The sequence below is a fragment of the Prionailurus bengalensis genome, chromosome E4 (genome assembly GCF_016509475.1).
Source record: "Prionailurus bengalensis isolate Pbe53 chromosome E4, Fcat_Pben_1.1_paternal_pri, whole genome shotgun sequence".
NCBI lineage: Eukaryota > Metazoa > Chordata > Mammalia > Carnivora > Felidae > Prionailurus > Prionailurus bengalensis.
The window spans coordinates 68683588-68701657 of record NC_057360.1 but is presented as its reverse complement, the minus strand read 5'-3'; the positions used below and the strand labels follow the sequence as shown (position 1 = coordinate 68701657).

The window sequence follows — 18070 nt, the reverse complement described above, 5'->3', positions numbered from 1 at the left end:
CATTAATGGCAAGTGATCAGAAATAGAAAGAGTCAAACTTTATACAAATTTGGGTATAATTTTTGCCTTTCCATACATTGACAGTTTTCATGGAAAACAAAAGGGCGCTGAAACATGAGTGCCGCACTGCTGTCTGTGGCGCCACTGATCCTCGCCCCACGCCGCTGGGGGTGACCAGCTCTAAGGGAGTCGGTGAATGAGACCTCTCCACCTCTTTTCTAGAATTATCACTGAACTATATATTTTACTTCTGGTTTAGGATTTCTCAAGGACAGAACTATTTAATGACAACCATAAAGTAGTCACTTTAAAAGTAAAATCTGGAAGCAAAAGAAAAAAAACCCCTTCCTCGCCAGAAAGATGGCCCACTCAAGAAGTCATCCACAAGAGGGGCTAGAAAAATATAAAAAAGACACTCACATCTGAAATATAGACCTTCGTGCTGCTTTTATCAAACACTTCTACTGTAATGACATACACCTGTCCCACCTCTAGACTCCACCGGTCTCCAGGTTGGACTGTGAAATCTGTACACAAATCAAGAAACAAAGGTATCAGAAGAGGCCAACATTTTTCTACAATGAATTAAAAAATACAAACTTATAAAAATGATTCAATGTCCAAAATTTGCTAACAGATGGACATGGTTTCCAAGGTTGACCTTTTGGTTCCCTCCATCAAGTTGTATAATAATTTGGAGTTCTAACTGGCTTCACTTAGTTCAACTCAGGTATAAAGAAACACTCTCACTTATATCTGCATACCAAACAAACCACAATTTTGCTCATTCCTAATGTGTCAGGCTTCTTTTTCAAAATGAAGATTTTAGCTTCTTTACGTAATATTAGATTAATATGACCTAAGGACATTAGTATTCTTCTTTCTTTGTATAAAGTCTCTTTTCCTAACCCAATATTGTATCACATGGATCTTCCTATTTTTTCACCATCTGTTTCAAGATGCTTCACTCTTGCAGACAGCATGTAACCATCATAACAGTGTGAAAAAACATGTCAAAAGAAGTTTAAATTCGAAGGTTAAAGAGGTACTCTAAGGGTGCCTGGGTGGCTCAGTTGGTTGAGCATCCGACTCTTGATTTTGGCTCACGTCATGATCCCAGGGTTATGGGACTGAGCCCTGCATAGAGCTCCGTGCTGAGTGTGGAACCTGCTTGAGATTCTCTCTCTCCCCCTCCGTTCCTCCCACGCATGCACGTGCTCTCTCTCTCTCTCAAATAAAAATAATAATAATAAAAGCACTCTAGTTTCTTTTCTTTTTTTTTAATTTTTTTTTTAACGTTTATTTATTTTTGGGAGAGAGACAGAGCATGAATGGGGGAGGGGCAGAGAGAGAGGGAGACACAGAATTGGAAACAGGCTCCAGGCTCTGAGCCATCAGCCCAGAGCCTGACGCGGGGCTCAAACTCACGGACCGCGAGATCGTGACCTGGCTGAAGTCGGACGCTTAACCGACTGCGCCACCCAGGCGCCCCGAAAAGCACTCTAGTTTTTAATGCACTCTTTCTAGTGAAATAATTTAAGCTATTCATTTTTCTTAAAATTATTATCTAAAAATACCTAAAAATCCAGGCTCTACAACATATATGGTGCAATTTGGGAGTCCAGACACAGATCTCATATGGACATCTTAATTTCTTCTTAAGAAAATCATATGAACCAGAGTTGGGTGAAAAGACAGATGTGAACTAACAAAGAAAAAAATAAATGTACAAACAGAAACAAACAAAAATCCTATCTTTTATTATCTTTTGGAAAGCAGAAACTTAAATGTGTACACTTCTGAGAAAAGTCTGAGGGACGCAGTCATCACAGGAATCAAGTATTCTTGAATTTCAAATTTAAAGAAAATGGAATGATAGAAAAAAGATCATGGTCCATGCTTTTAATATTCATTTAGCTGCCAGGGCGCCTGGGTGGCTCAGCTGGTTGAGCATCTGACTATTGATTTCAGCTCAGGTCATGATCTCCTGTTGTGGATTTAAGCCCCACTTTGGGCTCTGTGCTGACAGCACAGAGCCTGCTTGGGATTCTCTCTCTCTCTCCCTCTCTGCCCCTCCCCCACTCGTGCTTGCTCTCTCCCTCTCAAAATAAATATTTAAAAAATTAAAAATGAATTCCTCTCAACTCAGTTTAACAAATATTAATTAAGCATCTACTGCAGAAAATACCATACCGTCTTTTCTCAATTATTCATGTGGAAATAGGAAAGAACAAACTAAGTAAAATTCACACAAGTTTCTTCAAGCTGTCTTCCTCCCATCTCCTAATTATAATTTAACTGAGGTTGCAAATAAGTACTGAAATCAACAGATCCCAAGTTCCAACTATTCTTTTCTTTACCTACCCTTTGTTAGAAATTATGATGATAATAATTTATAGTTCTTTGTTAAAAATAAAACTATACAAAATAAGTATAATTTTACCAAATTACTTTATCAAGGAACATGTCTAGTATGCTCAGGGAAACATAGATCAGCAGCTAAAGCTTGAAAAGGATACTTTTATGGACAAAGACAAGGTTAGTTTGGCCCAGTTGGACAGCAGTCACTGTGGCTGTCTTCTCATCCAGTAATGCCACCTTCCCGGAAAGAGACCCATTAAATGCAATTCTGTGGTCTTGCATTTCCAGTGTGTAGTGTTCTAAGGGGAACTCCACCTCTGTAAGACATGAAAAATACATACAACAGCATATTGTTGGATTAGAAGAGGAAAATCAGGAAGCAGGCCTAAATAAGAGTATGATCTGCTTCTAATTTCCTTCCCACTATGATGAATTTCAACATTTAGCCATTTGGGGGGAGAATACTACGTGAGTTAACTGTTGACCTTGCTTGCATTCTTAAAAACCAGTGAACTGAAAGTAGCAGGGAGGATCCCCACTAAGTAAGGAAAGGACTAATGCTAATGGATCCAATGCACACTTTATAAACTGAATGGGACTACTGGGATCATTAGAGTGTTGAGTTTTCAGTTAATGAACTGAGCTTCTCAAGAAACAACTTTCGTGGGGTGCCTGGATGGCTCAGTCAGTTAAGCGTCTGACTTTGGCTCAGGTCAGGATCTCACGGTCTGTGAATTCGAGCCCTACATCAGGCTCTGTGCTGACAGCTCAGAGCCTGGAACCTGCTTCAGATTCTGTGTCTTCCTCTCTCTCTGCTCCTCCCCCATTGACACTCTGTCTCTCTCCCTCTCAAAAATAAATAAACATTTTTTTAAATTAAAAAAAAAAAACTTTTGCAAAAATCATTCAAGTCCCTCTGGTAAAGTTTCCTCACTTGCCCTATTAAAACCAGTAACAGGGGCACCTGGGTGGCTCAGTTGGTTAAGCATCTGACTTCGCTCAGGTCATGATCTCACGGTTTGTGAGTTTGAGCCCCATGTCAGGCTCTCTGCTGACATTGTGGAGCCTACTTGGGATTCTCTCTCTCTCCCTCTCTCTCTCTCTTTCTCTCTCTCTCTCTCTCTGCCCTACCCTGCTTGTGCTCTCATTCTCAAAAAAAAAGAAATAAACTTAAAAAAAAAAAAACAAACTAGTACCAGAATTCAGAAGCCCATAGGCACTGATGCTAAGCATTAGCCTGTTCAAGATATGGGGACCATCTTTATCCAATATTATCTCAGGTATAGCACTTTAGGAATACTTTATCACAAAATCTAAAAACACAAAGTATGTGTATACATAAGGTGGAGCTGCTTCTCTTACTGTCAGCAGGAAGGATTTGGGAAATGTTAAGTCTTAGGAAAAGATAAATCACCTTACCTGTCATTCTTCCCTGCACCATTTTTGCAACTCGGTATTTAATATATGCTCCTACTAAGAGATAAATATCATGGGATGGTATAAGAAATATATTCTCCAAAACCAGCAGACGTATCAATGCTGCTGCCACGTTCTAAAAGAGGAAGGAAAAAAACAGGTTCCATAGGCAAAATCCTGAAGGTCATCTTGCTTGTTAAAAATTTACTTCTTACAAGTTTCTTTTAAAATATCTTATAGAGGGGCGCCAGGTGGCTCAGCTGCTTGAGCATCGGACTTTGGCTCAGGTCATGATCTCACAGTCCATGGGTTTGAGCCCTGCACTGGGGTCTGTGCTGACAGCCCAGAGCCTGGCATTTGCTTCAGATTGGTGTCTCCCTCTCTCTCTGCCCCTCCCCTGCTTGTGTTCCATCTCTCTCTCTCTCTAAAATAAATAAACACTTTAAAAATAATAAAATATCTTACAGATATTTAAAAATTCTTTCCTGGGGTGCCTGGGTGGCTCAGTTGGTTAAGTGCCTGACTCTTGATTTTGGCTCAGGTCATGATCTCACGGTTTTTGAGTTCAAGCCCCACACTGGGCTCTACACTGACAGTGCGGAACCTGCTTGGGATTCTCTGTCTCCCTCTCTCTCTCTGTCCCTACCCCACTCACACACTTCTCAGAATAAATAAGCTTAAAAAAAAATTAAGAAAAAGAGACACCCAAATGATTGAGCAACCCAGGCACCCCTCAAATGACTTTTCAATTAAATGACCAATTACTGACCCAAATCATATCAGATAAAAGGCCTCCACTATAGATAAATATAAGAAACAATTGCTTTCGGGGTGCTTGGGTGGCTCAATCAGTTAAGTGTTCTACTCTTGATTTCAGCTCCGGTCATGATCTCACGGGTTCGTGGGATTGGGCTCTTCACTGACAGTGTGGAGACATTTGGGATTCTCTCTATATATACCCCTCTCCAGCTTATGCTCTCTCTCTCAAAAATAAACGTTAAAAAAAAATTATATTCCACAGGCAAGGTTCTTTAATCTAAGTTTATGGCACAAACTTTTTACCTTGTAGAATGGTTCATAAATTCGAACTTTTACAACAGCAGCACCAGTTCTGATCCCAGACACCAAAATCATATCTCCTTGTTTCTCTTCTTTTTCCATCTCAGCTATATACACTGGGGGAGAGTATTCTGCTTCAGAGTATTTCAGAATCCTTAAGAGATAAGACAAAGTTTGTTTCTAGTGTAATCAAATAAGGAGTCATCTTCCAAAAGCCCCTAAGAGACTTTAAACAGTCTCTTCAAAGTCTGTACAGTGTAAAAAAGTTTTAAATTGTGTTTTCCATAGGATTAGATAGAACAAAAGTATTTAATTTGCCTGTGGCTAACACTGTTGTGGGACTAACACTTGGGACTGTCTGAGAGCAATTTCTTACCACTAAAGACAAAATTTCATACTATCATCCATTCACTCACTGTATTTCAGCATGTGCAGACAGCATGCTCAACAAAACCGCCAGAAGATACACCTGGTTCAAACAATTATATGGTCCTAAGCTCACGAGTTCCTCTGCAGTGGTTCAAATTAAATGATCATAAAGTACCTATGCCCACACCATATGTCATTGTATCAAAGACATTTCCCCCTGGCAAATTTATCTGTTCCAAAAAAGCCCAGATGGCAGGATTATCAAAGTCCGTACAAGTGGCTGCTGCTCACTGTGCCACCCAAAGGCAAATGCCTCCTTCAAAGTCAGATGGCTTATGTTTGGTTTCAATGTTACCTAATTTTGCTAGACAATTCTTCTCTTGCTGATTCTTTATCCTGGGCAACGCTCCACTCAAACATCATCCCTGCCAAACTACTAAAAGTATTTCCTGTAGAGCAAGCCAAAAGCAGACAAGACAGAATCACATATTCAAAAATATTCAGGTATCTTTAACAAGAAAGAGAAATCTAACTTTAAAATTATTTTTAGGCCTCTTCCATTAACAAATAGAAGCACTATCAATAATGAATTAAAACACATATACCAGGAAGATCCCTACATGAACAAAAGTGCTGTTGCTACACAAATTTTCTGAATGTAGAAAGGACTCAAGCTGATCAACTTCTGGCTGACAAAAGTTATGCCACTTTTTCTGTTCCTTTCTACATAAAGGCCACCTTAAGGTCTACGTCAGGGTTGACAGGCATCCCCAACCCCCAGTCCCTCCAACATTTTATAAAAACTAGATTCCAAAATATTTATAATACATTCATTTTTCAGATTTAAAAAATTACTCTTACAAAAATGCATGGCAATAGGGGCACCGGGGTGGCTCAGTTGGTTAAGTGTCTGACCCTTGATTTCGGCTCAGATGATGATCTCACAGTCCTGGGATCAAGCCCTGTGTCGGGCTCTGTGCTGAGAGCCCAGAACCTTCTTGGAATTCTTTCTCTCCTTCTCTTTCTGCCCCACCCCATTCATGCTCTCTCTCTGTCTCAAAATGAGTAAATTAATTTTTTAAAAAGTGTGGCAATATATTTAAATGTTTTAAATACCATATTATACATTAATATAGTATACTAAAAGCAATATAAAATCAGTTTCAAGAAAGATAAAATTATAAGACTTTTTCATAGGTTTACACATAATTCCCGTAGCCTATAGAAAGTAGACTAATCAAAACAGAGCTAGTAATAAATTCCAAAAAAAAAAGAAAAATTATATATTCTTAATGGCTGATCTAGGCACCACTAGCAGAAGCTCAGTGGCAGAATCTGGACTGTTAAAAAAACTTCTGAGATAACCAATAATTAAACAAGCAGAAACATTTTATGAAAGTATGTAGCAAATACATTGAACCACACTCACGTGCATGAGCTTCATATAAAAAATAAATACGATTTCTAATCTCCTTTTATGTCTCAAGTTGCTTTTTTCCAAGTGCCAAACACGAGGAAGTATTACATTATTTTAGGTAATTTTCTTGACTCCTCTGAAGTCCTTTACCTTCCTCATCCAATGCCCTCACCATCAGTTCCAGCGGTGAATCATCCACATAGAGCTCCCGGGTTCGAGATATAATTTCAATGCTATGAATCACATCAACCTTAACATCGCAGCGCAGTTCATGGTCAGTCACTATGATGAACCCAAAAACTGAGAATTTAATTCAATAGGTCATGAACCTATTCAATGTCTCAAACACACAAAGGCTTATTCTATATTATAAAGAAGAAAGGCTATAACAGTTGCTTTCAACCTGTGGAAGAAAAGAACACAATGAAAAAATACAAAAGCCACTATTTATAAGAGACAATAGACCAACAGTAGTTCTCAAATACTGATCTATAATGATGTTTCCATTGAGTCATGGAAAAATGAGAAAAGTACGAATTTTAACATAGTGAGTAATAAAATTACATGTATTCACTTTAAAGGAATACAGTTTAGTGGCACTTGGCTGTCCCGGTCATTGGAGCATGTGACTCTTGATCTTGGGGTTGTGAGTTTGAGCCCCATGTTGGGTGTAAGAAATTATTTAAAAATAAAATCTTGGGGCGCCTGGGTGGCTCAGTCGGTTAAGTGGCCGACTTCGGCTCAGGTCATGATCTCACGGTCCGTGGGTTCAAGCCCCGCGTCGGGGTCTGTGCTGACAGCTCAGAGCCTGGAGCCTGTTTCGGATTCTGTGTCTCCCTCTCTCTGACCCTCCCCCGTTCATGCTCTGTCTCTCTCTGTCTCAAAAATAAATAAATGTTAAAAAAAAAAATTAAAAAAATAAATAAAATCTTAAAAAAATAAAAAATAATAAAATAAAATAAAGGAATATACTTTATTATTATATTCTACTTGAGCTCTGAAGTATTAAAAATTTTAATGAAATCATGGTAATAGATTTTTTTAATGTATTTATTTAGGAAAGTAAAAGGGTGACAACCATATGTCCTGCCAATAAATTTCTCTATTTCTAGTGTTTTTTTCTAGACTATGAGGTTAAAAAGCCTGGAAACAATATATTAGACCCAACCGCAGTTCCAGTCCATACAGCCATAATGAAATTCAGAAACACGAATAGAAACAGTACAGAATGAATTGAGAATGAAACAAAAATTATTTTGTACGATCTTTTAACAATATTCCCACCTCTCATATTTACCATGTGTTAGAGAACTGCCTACATAGCTCCCTCATTCTGCTGCTTTAACTCTACATTTTTAGTTTCAGCTTTATCTACAAGAAACAAAAAGCAAAGTAACTACCACTGCAATACCCAAAATTACCAATGGACATCACGGGTAAACTCTGTCCCTAGTTGTGGATCTGCTTTTACGGAATTTTTAAATCAAAGGAAAATGTTTCTTAGGTAACACAGGCAAGTGCCCTTCAAAAAAGCCCCAGGAGCATCAAAATATGCTACTTCAGGCAAAGCTAGCCTTCCTTTCATAAGAAATACAAAACTTGATTTAATCACACCCAAACTATATTTACACCGAAGTTCAATAAATAAGTAAATATACTGTAGATAGTGAGTGGCAGGTTTCTCACTAGCAAAGAAACTATGCTGTGGTACAGGATTAGAACCAAAGATATCAATAACTCACGTTTGAGTTTATATGCAGATAAATGGATACAGAAGTAAACAGATCTATGTATATATGTGGGTTAGTGTATATACATATATTTCCTAGCACTGTCCCCTGAGAGGGTTTAGAAACTATGACACTACAGTAGCAACCAGTACATTAGCACCGAGATCTTGGTTTCTAAATACAATTCTCTAACAAAAAGAACCAGAACTTCCTCAGGAAATGGCTGGTCAGGGGAAATACAAGATGAGCCTGGCTCATCTTATGGTGCTTTTAAAAAGTAAGGAAGTACTAAAACTAATTATTTTATTTTATTTTTTTTTAATTTTTTTTTCAATGTTTATTTATTTTTGGGACAGAGAGAGACAGAGCATGAACGGGGGAGGGGCAGAGAGAGAGGGAGACACAGAATCGGAAACAGGCTCCAGGCTCTGAGCCATCAGCCCAGAGCCTGACGCGGGGCTCGAACTCACGGACCGCAAGATCGTGACCTGGCTGAAGTCGGACGCCTAACCGACTGCGCCACCCAGGCGCCCCAAAACTAATTATATAATTAAGATTGGGCAAGCCCAAAGGACATTGGAGTCAATCTGAAAGAGTTCCCAATGGCCAAAGCCAGAAAAACAAGTAACAAAATAAATTATGATAATATTGGATTATAAACCAACAATAAATTTCCATGAGTCAATACTTATATAAATAATGAATGAACGAATGGGAACTTGTTTGTAAGATGTAGGTTATTTTCCTTACAGAAGAATGCTATTAAAGTGTGGAAAGGATGAGGGGAAATAGAAAATCCCCATCAGGGGTGCCTGGGTGGCTCAGTTGGTTAAGCATCTGACTTTGGCTCAGGTCACGATCTCATAGTTCCTGAGTTCAAGTCCCACATCAGGCTCCGAGCTGACATCGCAGGCCTGCGTGGGATTCTCTCTCTCCCTTTCTCTCTCTGCTCTTCTCCCACTGTGCGCTCGCTCTCTCTCAAAATAAATAAATAAAGTTCATTTGATTAAGCATCTGACTTTGGCTCAGGTCATATCTCAAAATTCGTGAGTTCGGGCCCCACGTCTCTCTCTCAAAAATAAATGTTAAAAAAACTTTTTAAAAAATAGGGGCGCCTGGGTGGCGCAGTCGGTTAAGCGTCCGACTTCAGCCAGGTCACGATCTCACGGTCTGTGAGTTTGAGCCCCGCATCGGGCTCTGGGCTGATGGCTCGGAGCCTGGAGCCTGTTTCCGATTCTGTGTCTCCCTCTCTCTCTGACCCTCCCCCGTTCATGCTCTGTCTCTCTCTGTCCCCCAAATAAATAAACGTTGAAAAAAAAATTTTTTTTTAAATAAAATAAAATAAATTAATGCGTGAAACTTTAAAAACAAACAAGATATATCAAAGCGTCTCTCAAGTATTTATTAGTTACTATGGTGGTTTTAATAACTTCCACAAATTCTTTGACACTCCTCCCTCTAGGAGGTGAAGCTTAATTTCTTTTCCTTTGAATGTGGACCAAACTTAGCGATGATTTTTAATGAATAGCATATGGAAAGTTACTTATTGTAACTTTACAGTGGAGAAATCTGACAGGCACTACCTTTAATCAAGTGATCAAGCTTACTATCACTAGTGATAAATCATGTTGATACCATGTACACCCTGACATAATGCATTGGAAGGGCTCTTTGCTTCTGTTGTTTTCCTCCTAAAAATCTACAAGCCAATCTAATCATGAAAAAACATCAAATAAATCCAAACTGAAAGACATTCTACAAAATACCTAATACTCTTTAAAAGTGCCAATGTCATGAAAGACAAAGAAAGAATGAGAAACTATCACAGATCACAGGAGACAAAGGAAACATGACAACTTAGTTTAGTAATGTGGTGTCTTAAATCCTAGAGCAAAAAAAGTACATTACGTAGAACATTAAAGAAAACTGGGTGAAGGGTATATAGGAACTCTTTGTACATCTTTGCATGGATTCTATAAATCTAAAATTATTTTACGAGTGCTCTAGGTGGCTCAGTCAGTTGAGTGTCCCACTCTTGATTTCAGCTCATCATCTCATGGTTTGTGGCACTGAGCCCCATAGTTGGGCTCTGCCCTGAGTGTGGAACCTGCTTGGGATTCTCTCTCCCTGCCCCTCTCCCACTCACACTCTCTGTCTCGCTCTTAAAATAAATAAACAGACATTTAAAAATAAACTAAAACTGGGGTGCACCTGGGTGGCTCAGTCGGTTGAGCGTCCGACTTCAGCTCAAGTCATGATGTCAAAACTCCTGAGTTCGAGCCCCGTGTCGGGTTCTGTGCTGACAGCTTGGAGCCTGGAGCCTGCTTCGGATTCTGTGTCTCCCTCTCTCTCTGCCCCTAACCCACTCGCATTCTGTCTCTCTCAAAAATGAATAAACATTAAGAAAAATTTAAATAAATAAACTAAAATTATTTTTAAAAACTTAATTGATTAATCTTTTACCTAATATTTAATTGAAAAGATCTGATGTTAAAAGAATTGAAGAGGGGCGCCTGGGTGGCGCAGTCGGTTAAGCGTCCGACTTCAGCCAGGTCATGATCTCGCGGTCCGTGAGTTCGAGCCCCGCGTCAGGCTCTGGGCTGATGGCTCAGAGCCTGGAGCCTGTTTCCGATTCTGTGTCTCCCTCTCTCTCTGCCCCTCCCCCGTTCATGCTCTGTCTCTCTCTGTCCCAAAAATAAATAAATGTTGAAAAAAAAATTTAAAAAAAAAAAAAAAAAGAATTGAAGACCAAGATATGGGACCTATGATCAAAGCAGAAATGTCATGGGATCTGCTGGTAAAAACACACCATTAAGGAAGTGTTCCAAGGACAGCAAAGGAAAGAAGGTGACCTTAGGTAATATACATTAGATAATTAAGCACTGCATAATCTAGCACTAATTAAATGGGAAATTAAATACTTTTCTTCCGTGGAGAAATACGTAGGGAAATGGTAGGACCAAAGCAGTGTGACAGTACATAAAATATATGAAAGGCCTTATGCACACAATGACTACCCATCTGACTACTTCTATAGGAGAAAGCTTTTCAATACCTGGCCACTGACCATAAAGAAAAAGAAATTACCCTCTATGATTTATAGATAAATTTAGAGAGATTAAGAGAAATATCATACCTTCAACTTACCTCTTTTAAATATAAAAAGAAATGAGTAACTTTTTTAGATAATATAATGAATATTCTTATCTACATGTCCATATTACTTCAGGTACACACAGGAGTAAGGTAATAATGAAAGAAAAACAAATGAGATAGAAAGAAGAATTGACCCAGGGAGATGAAGGAGAAAGAAAAAAATAAGAGAATGAAGCCAGTATTCAAGAACCAAAGGGATGCAGAGCCAGGAACAAAAAAAGGAGTTGGGGCACCTGGGTGACTCAGTCGATTAAACGTCTGACTCTTGTTTTTAGTTCAGGTCCTGATCCCACAGTTCATGAGTTCAAGCCTCACATCAGGCTCTGTGCTGACAGCATGGAGTCTGCTTAGGATTCTCTGTCTCCCTCTCTCTCTGCTCCTCCTGTGCTTGTGCTCTCTCTCTCTCAAAATAAATAAACTTAAAAAAAAAAAAAAAAAGAGGGAGCAGAAACGGTAAGTATTTCCTGCCTTGACTCTCATATTTATCCCAGCTCCCCAATCAATTCCTCTTGATTATACAATTATAATCCACTGCAGCAACTAATCAACTAGTAAGTTGATTAGTTTACAGAATACCAACATGCCTGAACATAGCACAAAAAGTACTGCTCACCCTATATTCTCTACCCACACCAAAATCATCCAGTTACCTGACCCTTTCTTTATCCTCCAAGTAAGCTAAAATCATGCCTTCATCTTCAAACTCCTCTAAGTTGTCCTTTACCTAAGGTTAAAAATCTAGATTTCCCACTAGAAAAAGGCATATTCATATATTCAGACGGCCTCTGAAGGATACAGAAAAGTGGCTGCCTCTTGAACAAATGACATCAGAGGCTTACTTTTCACTATATAACTTTGTATATTCTTTGAAGGTTTTACCAAATGGAGGTAGCACCCAGTCAAAACAGAACAAAAATCAAAAGAAATCTAGCACTCTTACCAAATAAAACACGCCCACCCACCTCAAGTCTCTCACCTCTACCCATCATCTCTGTCCTAGCCACTAATTTGCTCTACTACAGTGTCAACAAAAACATAAAATTCTAAGCACCTAAACATGAATGAACAATCTCTCTTAGGCACAACGTCCTCTCCTTCTTCTGCCTCCCCCATTCAGAGTGCTCTTTTCCACTCACAGGAGAACGTACCTGGTAGGACACTGAGAATAGCATTTATCATTGAGCATTTCATCATCTATGTACACAACTGTACTAATATCAAATTTGGGAAAACTGATTTAAAAGATACTTAACTTTGGAATATATACAAGTCAGATAAAATTAAGGTGAGAGCCAGATTTGACATTTTTCCTAGCAACTGTGTAAACGAATCTTTTGATATCAGAATGAATTCACATAGTTAAGAGTAATGACATTAAAAATTGCTTATGTAAGGGTCACCTGAGTGGCTCAGTTGGTTAAGTGTCTGACTTCGGCTCAGGTCATGATCTCATGGTTCGTGAGTTCAAGCCCCATGTTGGGCTCTGCACTGGTGGTGCGGAGCCTGCTTGGTATTTTCTCTCTCCCTCTCTTTCTGCCCCTTCCCCACTTGCTCTTTCTCTCTCTCTAAATAAACAAACTTTTAAAAAAATTGCTTATGTGACCAAAACAATTCTTTTCTGACCATGGGATCCTTCTCTATCCATTTGCAGCTGCCTTGCATGACATATTCTTCAAAGATCCTCATCTTTGAGAATCCTCATAACCATATTTCACTGATTCTAAGGCACTCCTTTTTTGATATTTTAACATCTCTGAAATTGAGATTTTTTTTTAAATTTTTTTTAACATTTATTTATTTTTGAGACAGAGAGAGAGCATGAACAGGGGAGGGTCAGAGACAGAGGGAGACACAGAATCTGAAACAGGTTCCAGGCTCTGAGCTGTCAGCACAGAGCCCGACGCGGGGCTCGAACCCACGGACCGCTAGATCATGACCTGAGCCGAAGTCGGACGCTTAACCGACTGAGCCACCCCGGCGCCCCTGAAATTGAGATTTTTATAACTGATGACATGTTATAATTGCTGTCAGCCAGACAGTCATGACACAGTTGTCATTGATTCCCTATGTGAAAACATTAAAAGTTTTCATCAAAACTTGTAGAATGGGTATTAGTAGTAGGAAGAAAAGCTGGTGCCAATGGCAGTACACTCTTTAATCCCCTGGGAATCAACTGGTTAAGGAGATGGGATAAGAAAGGTGGTAACTCAGATGTACTAGGCACTTTTCCACAACTGGAGACAAAAAAAAAAAAAAAAAAAAAGATCAGTTCCATGTAAGTGCAAAGCTAACTTAAGAGGCCAATATTAAAGCTTTTAGGTGTTGTGGGTTTTTTTAAAGTTTTACTTATTTAAGTAATCTCTACTCCCAGTGTGGGTCTTGAACTCACAACCACAAGATCAAGAGTCATACTCTCTTGGGGCACCTGGCTGGCTCAGTTGGTGGAGCATGCAACTCAGTGTTATGAGTTCCAGTCCCATGCTGGGTATAGAGATGACTTAAACATAAAATCTTAAGGGGGAAAAAAAAAAAGAGTTGCATGCTCTTCCAACTGAGCCAGTCATGTGCCCCAGCTTTTAAGTGTTACTGTTTTTAATTGATTCTTTTACGAAATACTTCATCCCCAGCAGTCTTCATGGCACAGAAGATGATATTGTGGGGACAAACACAGAGGTTGAAGATATCCAGCCAAAAAGTGTTACATCTGAGGCAGAAATGTTAAAACAGTTCTAGAAACATCTTAACCAGGGGGTCCCTGGATGGCTAGGCCAGTTGAGCATCTGACTTTGGCTCATGTCATATCTCGAGGTTCATGCTCACTGCTGTCAGCCGGTCAGTGAGGAACCTGCATCTGAGCCTCTGTCCTCCTCTCTCTGCCCTTCCCCTGCTTGCACTCTCTCAAAAATAAATAAAATATTTTAAAAAATCTATTTAAAAAAGAAATATTTTAACCAGTCTATTTTATTTATACTTTCCTTTTTATTAGGCATAATAGTGATACATAATAAAAATAACAATCTAATTAAGTCAGTCAGAGTTCTTCCACAGGCATAAAGTAGAAATTCTAGGTGAAGAAAAGCACGGTTTAGTTGGCAATGTTTTTCTTAGTGGTATATTAAAAAAAACAGCTTTCTAATAGACAGCACCTTCAATCATATGAAATATGATATGCCAAACAATGTGAACTTCTCTTTAATAACACAGTACAGACATACACTTATCAAAATACTTTAAAACTATACAGATATTTCTGGCCTATCAATATACCAATGAAGTGCCAGAAACTCTAGGGTGCAAAAAGCCTTGCTTTGATTTTGGGTACAAATAGCACTTCTCCAGGCGCTCTGGTCCAAAACAGAATGGTGCGGTGCCTCCCAAACTTTAGTGTGCATGAGAATCATTGGATAGGTTGTTAATTCCCTGGGTTCACCCCTGAGATTCTAATTCAGCAGATCTAAGCTGGGGTCTAAGAATTTACACCTCTTTTCCTTTTTTTTTTTTTTTTTTAACGATTTCATTCTTTTTTTTTTTTTTCCAAGTTTATGTATTTTGAGAGAGCGAGCACGCGCAGGGGAGGAGCAGAGAGAGAGAGAGGGAGAGAGGGAGAGAGGGGGAGAAGGAGGGGGGGAGAAGGAGGGGGGGAGAGAGGGGGAGAGAGGAGGGGAGAGAGGGGGAGAGAGAGAGAGAGAGAGAAAGAGAATCCCAAGCAGGTAGGTTCCATGCTGTCAGTGCAGAGCCCAACTTGGGGCTCAAACTCACAAACTGTGAGAGCATGACCTGAGCTGAAACCAAGGGCAGGACGCTTAACCGACCGAGACACCCAGACGCTCCATTTTTTTTTTTTTTTTTAAAGATTTTATTCTTAACTAATCTCTACTCTACATCAATCGTGGGACAACCCACGATCAAGAGTCCTACGCTCCACTGACTGAGCCAGCCCGGCACCCCAAGGACTTACCCTTCTAACAACATTCCAGGCGATACTGATGATGCCAATGGCACAGGTTCGCAGACCACACTGAGAAGCACTTGTTTTCATACTACCTTTTGCCTCATTCAAGACCCACCCCAGACCTTAACACAATCACGCTAGTTCCGATTAGTAACTCCTTCCTTTATTGATTCAAATAACTACGGTTTCCACTCTGTATCAGGCACCATGCCAGGTGCTAGATTTAAAAAAAAAAAAAAAAAAAGTCACAGAATAGGATGCCACGATTAGGGTTTACACTGCAGAATGCTTTTTTCTATTTTATATTGAAGCACCATCTGTATTAATCATGTATAAAAGATATCAGATTATTCTACTCCAGATGAACAATTTCATAATGTTTTCTCTCAACGTACCTATCTCTCGAGCAAGAATAATACTGCTGAGGCGTATCGGTTGGGAAGATTCAGCAATGAGCACAGCTTTTTGGGAACATAAGGTGCCATTTTCATATAAAGGCTCAACAGTTACTGCGTCATGATGGGTAGAGTGCCTGCCAGAATAAAATACTTAAGGGCTGGAGAGAAGAATGTGGGTTAAAATGAACTTTTAGCAGAACACAGATTCTTACAGTTTTTCCATGTTATATTTAATCAGGTGCATGTAAATGACACTTTAAAATAGGAACCACGTTCAGAGACACAAGATTTCAGTGAGAGACTGATGAGAACCTTCCCCAAAGACCCCCTGTGCAAAGTTATACAAGTATTATATTCCTCCCTCAATATTTAAAATAAGATTGCTACAGGGGCGCCTGGGTGGCTCAGTCAGTTGGGCCCCCGACTCTCGATCTGGGGACAGGTCATGATCCCAGGTTCATGGGTTTCTTGCCTTGCCACGAACCCTGCGCTGAGAGTGTGGAGCCTGCTTGAGACCTTCTCTCTCCGTCTCTCAGTCTCTCCCCCACTCTCTGCCCTCCCCCGCTGTCTCTCTCTAAATAAAATTTAAAAACAAAATAAAATAAGATTGCTATAGTGTCCCCCCAGTCTGTAAACACACTGATGTGTTCCCAATAATGACAGGCGTAGATTTCTCCTACTCTGAGGAATGTGTTTCGGTCCAATATAAACGGGCTGCTAAGGTAGAAAGGCTGCCTAACTTAGGAGGTCTGAGTCCAACTCCAACAACGACAACAACAACAAAAAACGAAACGAAACAAAACCCAACGAAACCAAAGCCCAGAAACCTCCTCTTGGGGCTCTGATGCCGAGCTTCCCTGCCTCACCCTCGACGAGGCCGCGAAGGCCCCGGGCCGCCGAGCGGGAGGTGAGCGGCGTCCACTGCACAAACCTCGGCGCCGCTCAGGCCGCGGCGGAGCCCGGACGCGTCCGCGAGGCTCTCGCTCCCGGCGACGTCGCGGCTGCCCAGCCCCCGCGCGGCAGCCGCCCCTGAAAACACGCCGTCGCACAGGGGGCGGTCCTGGCCACCCAGCGGGGACCTCCTCCCGTCCCCCAAGTTCTCCCTTCTGCCGGCGCGGAATACAGTAACGCAGTGGCGCACGGGGATCCCCCGCGGACAGAGCCGCCCGGGGCGAGTGGCCGCCCCCCCCCCCCCCGCCCCAGGCGCCCCGCTCCCAGGAAGCCGTCCCCAGGCCCGGCGGCAGGGCCCCCACAGGAAGCCCGCGTACCCCCTCACCAAGTGTAGCAGCCCCGCTGCGCCTCCAGCAGGAAGGGTACGCGGCCCGGCTCCCGGCCGAAGGGGAGCAACACCTGCGGCACGTTGAGCTTGTTGGCCAGGGTCCCAAGCAGACACTGAAGCAGCAGCGTGACGCGGGGCGTGGGCCAGCCGACAAACGGCCGGCTCCGTCGGGGCCTCGAGGCCCCGGAGTCCGGCATGGCGACCGCCGCTTCCGCGCCTCAGCTCGACTGAGGCCGCGGCCCGCCGGCGCCGGCCAATCCGCGGGCGCGACGCCACAGGGGGCGGTGCCTCCTCCCGGCTGGGAATTGTGGGAGCGCTAGGGAGGGGGCACGTGGCAACGGGAGGCGGGAAGCCTGCCACGTGCTCAGGGGGCAAGTTCCCTAAATTTTGGCCGCAAAGAAAGGAGCAAAATGCGGAGGAAGGGCTAACTTCTCCCAGTTTAATTTCTTCCATTGCCTACCTTGTGTTCGGCTCCTAGCAGAAAAAAGTTTTGGTGGGTTTTTTTGGGCTGTAATTTCCAGGTAGCATTGGTCGGTGCCTATAAATGGAAAAAATTTGCAGTCTCTATCATAAACAGCTGACTTTGTCAAGGGAGCTGTGTCTTTTTTACTAGGAGTCAGACTCGTGTCCAGCCTCAAGGCCAGCGTGCAGTAAATGCCAGGCACCAGCGACCAGAAGGCTCAGGTCGTCCACGTGCACAGCCGGTCTCTGAGCAAACACTCCTGGTTAAACTAACCTGTGCTCTCCAAATACCCGACGGACTATCGGCTCAAAGGCTGTCACAGGGCAGTGTGTGAACAGTGTTGAAGTGGTTTAAGGAGCACCGAGCCTAATAAATCTGTGGTGTGGAACTAGTACAGTTGTGAAGGAAAAGCCCTGAATGCGCCAGGGCTAACTTAAGTAACCTAGAAGAGGCCTTGCGTGTAACTATTA

The 18070-nt window shown here is 41.5% G+C and overlaps 1 protein-coding gene across 6 annotated transcripts in view; it reads right to left on the bottom strand.

Annotated features, from left to right (window-relative positions):
• The window catches only part of NUP210L (nucleoporin 210 like), an 86575-nt gene extending 69226 nt beyond the window's left edge, over positions 1 to 17349 (bottom strand). For 3 of the 6 annotated variants that reach the window (XM_043568506.1, XM_043568508.1, XM_043568511.1), the window contains exons 1-9: positions 17135 to 17349; positions 15856 to 15992; positions 6773 to 6922; positions 5561 to 5654; positions 4840 to 4990; positions 3781 to 3913; positions 2520 to 2678; positions 1578 to 1646; positions 421 to 527 (exon numbers count right to left, since the gene is read on the bottom strand). In XM_043568506.1, the coding sequence (XP_043424441.1) occupies positions 421 to 527; positions 1578 to 1646; positions 2520 to 2678; positions 3781 to 3913; positions 4840 to 4990; positions 5561 to 5654; positions 6773 to 6922; positions 15856 to 15992; positions 17135 to 17334 (1200 nt within the window). In that variant the 5' untranslated portion in view covers positions 17335 to 17349. Of the gene's footprint in view, positions 1 to 420; positions 528 to 1577; positions 1647 to 2519; positions 2679 to 3780; positions 3914 to 4839; positions 4991 to 5560; positions 5655 to 6772; positions 6923 to 7919; positions 8057 to 15855; positions 15993 to 17134 lie in introns of those variants that run through there. The other 3 variants (XM_043568507.1, XM_043568509.1, XM_043568512.1) reach the window with 2 other exon arrangements.
• Positions 17350 to 18070: the final 721 nt, after the last annotated feature.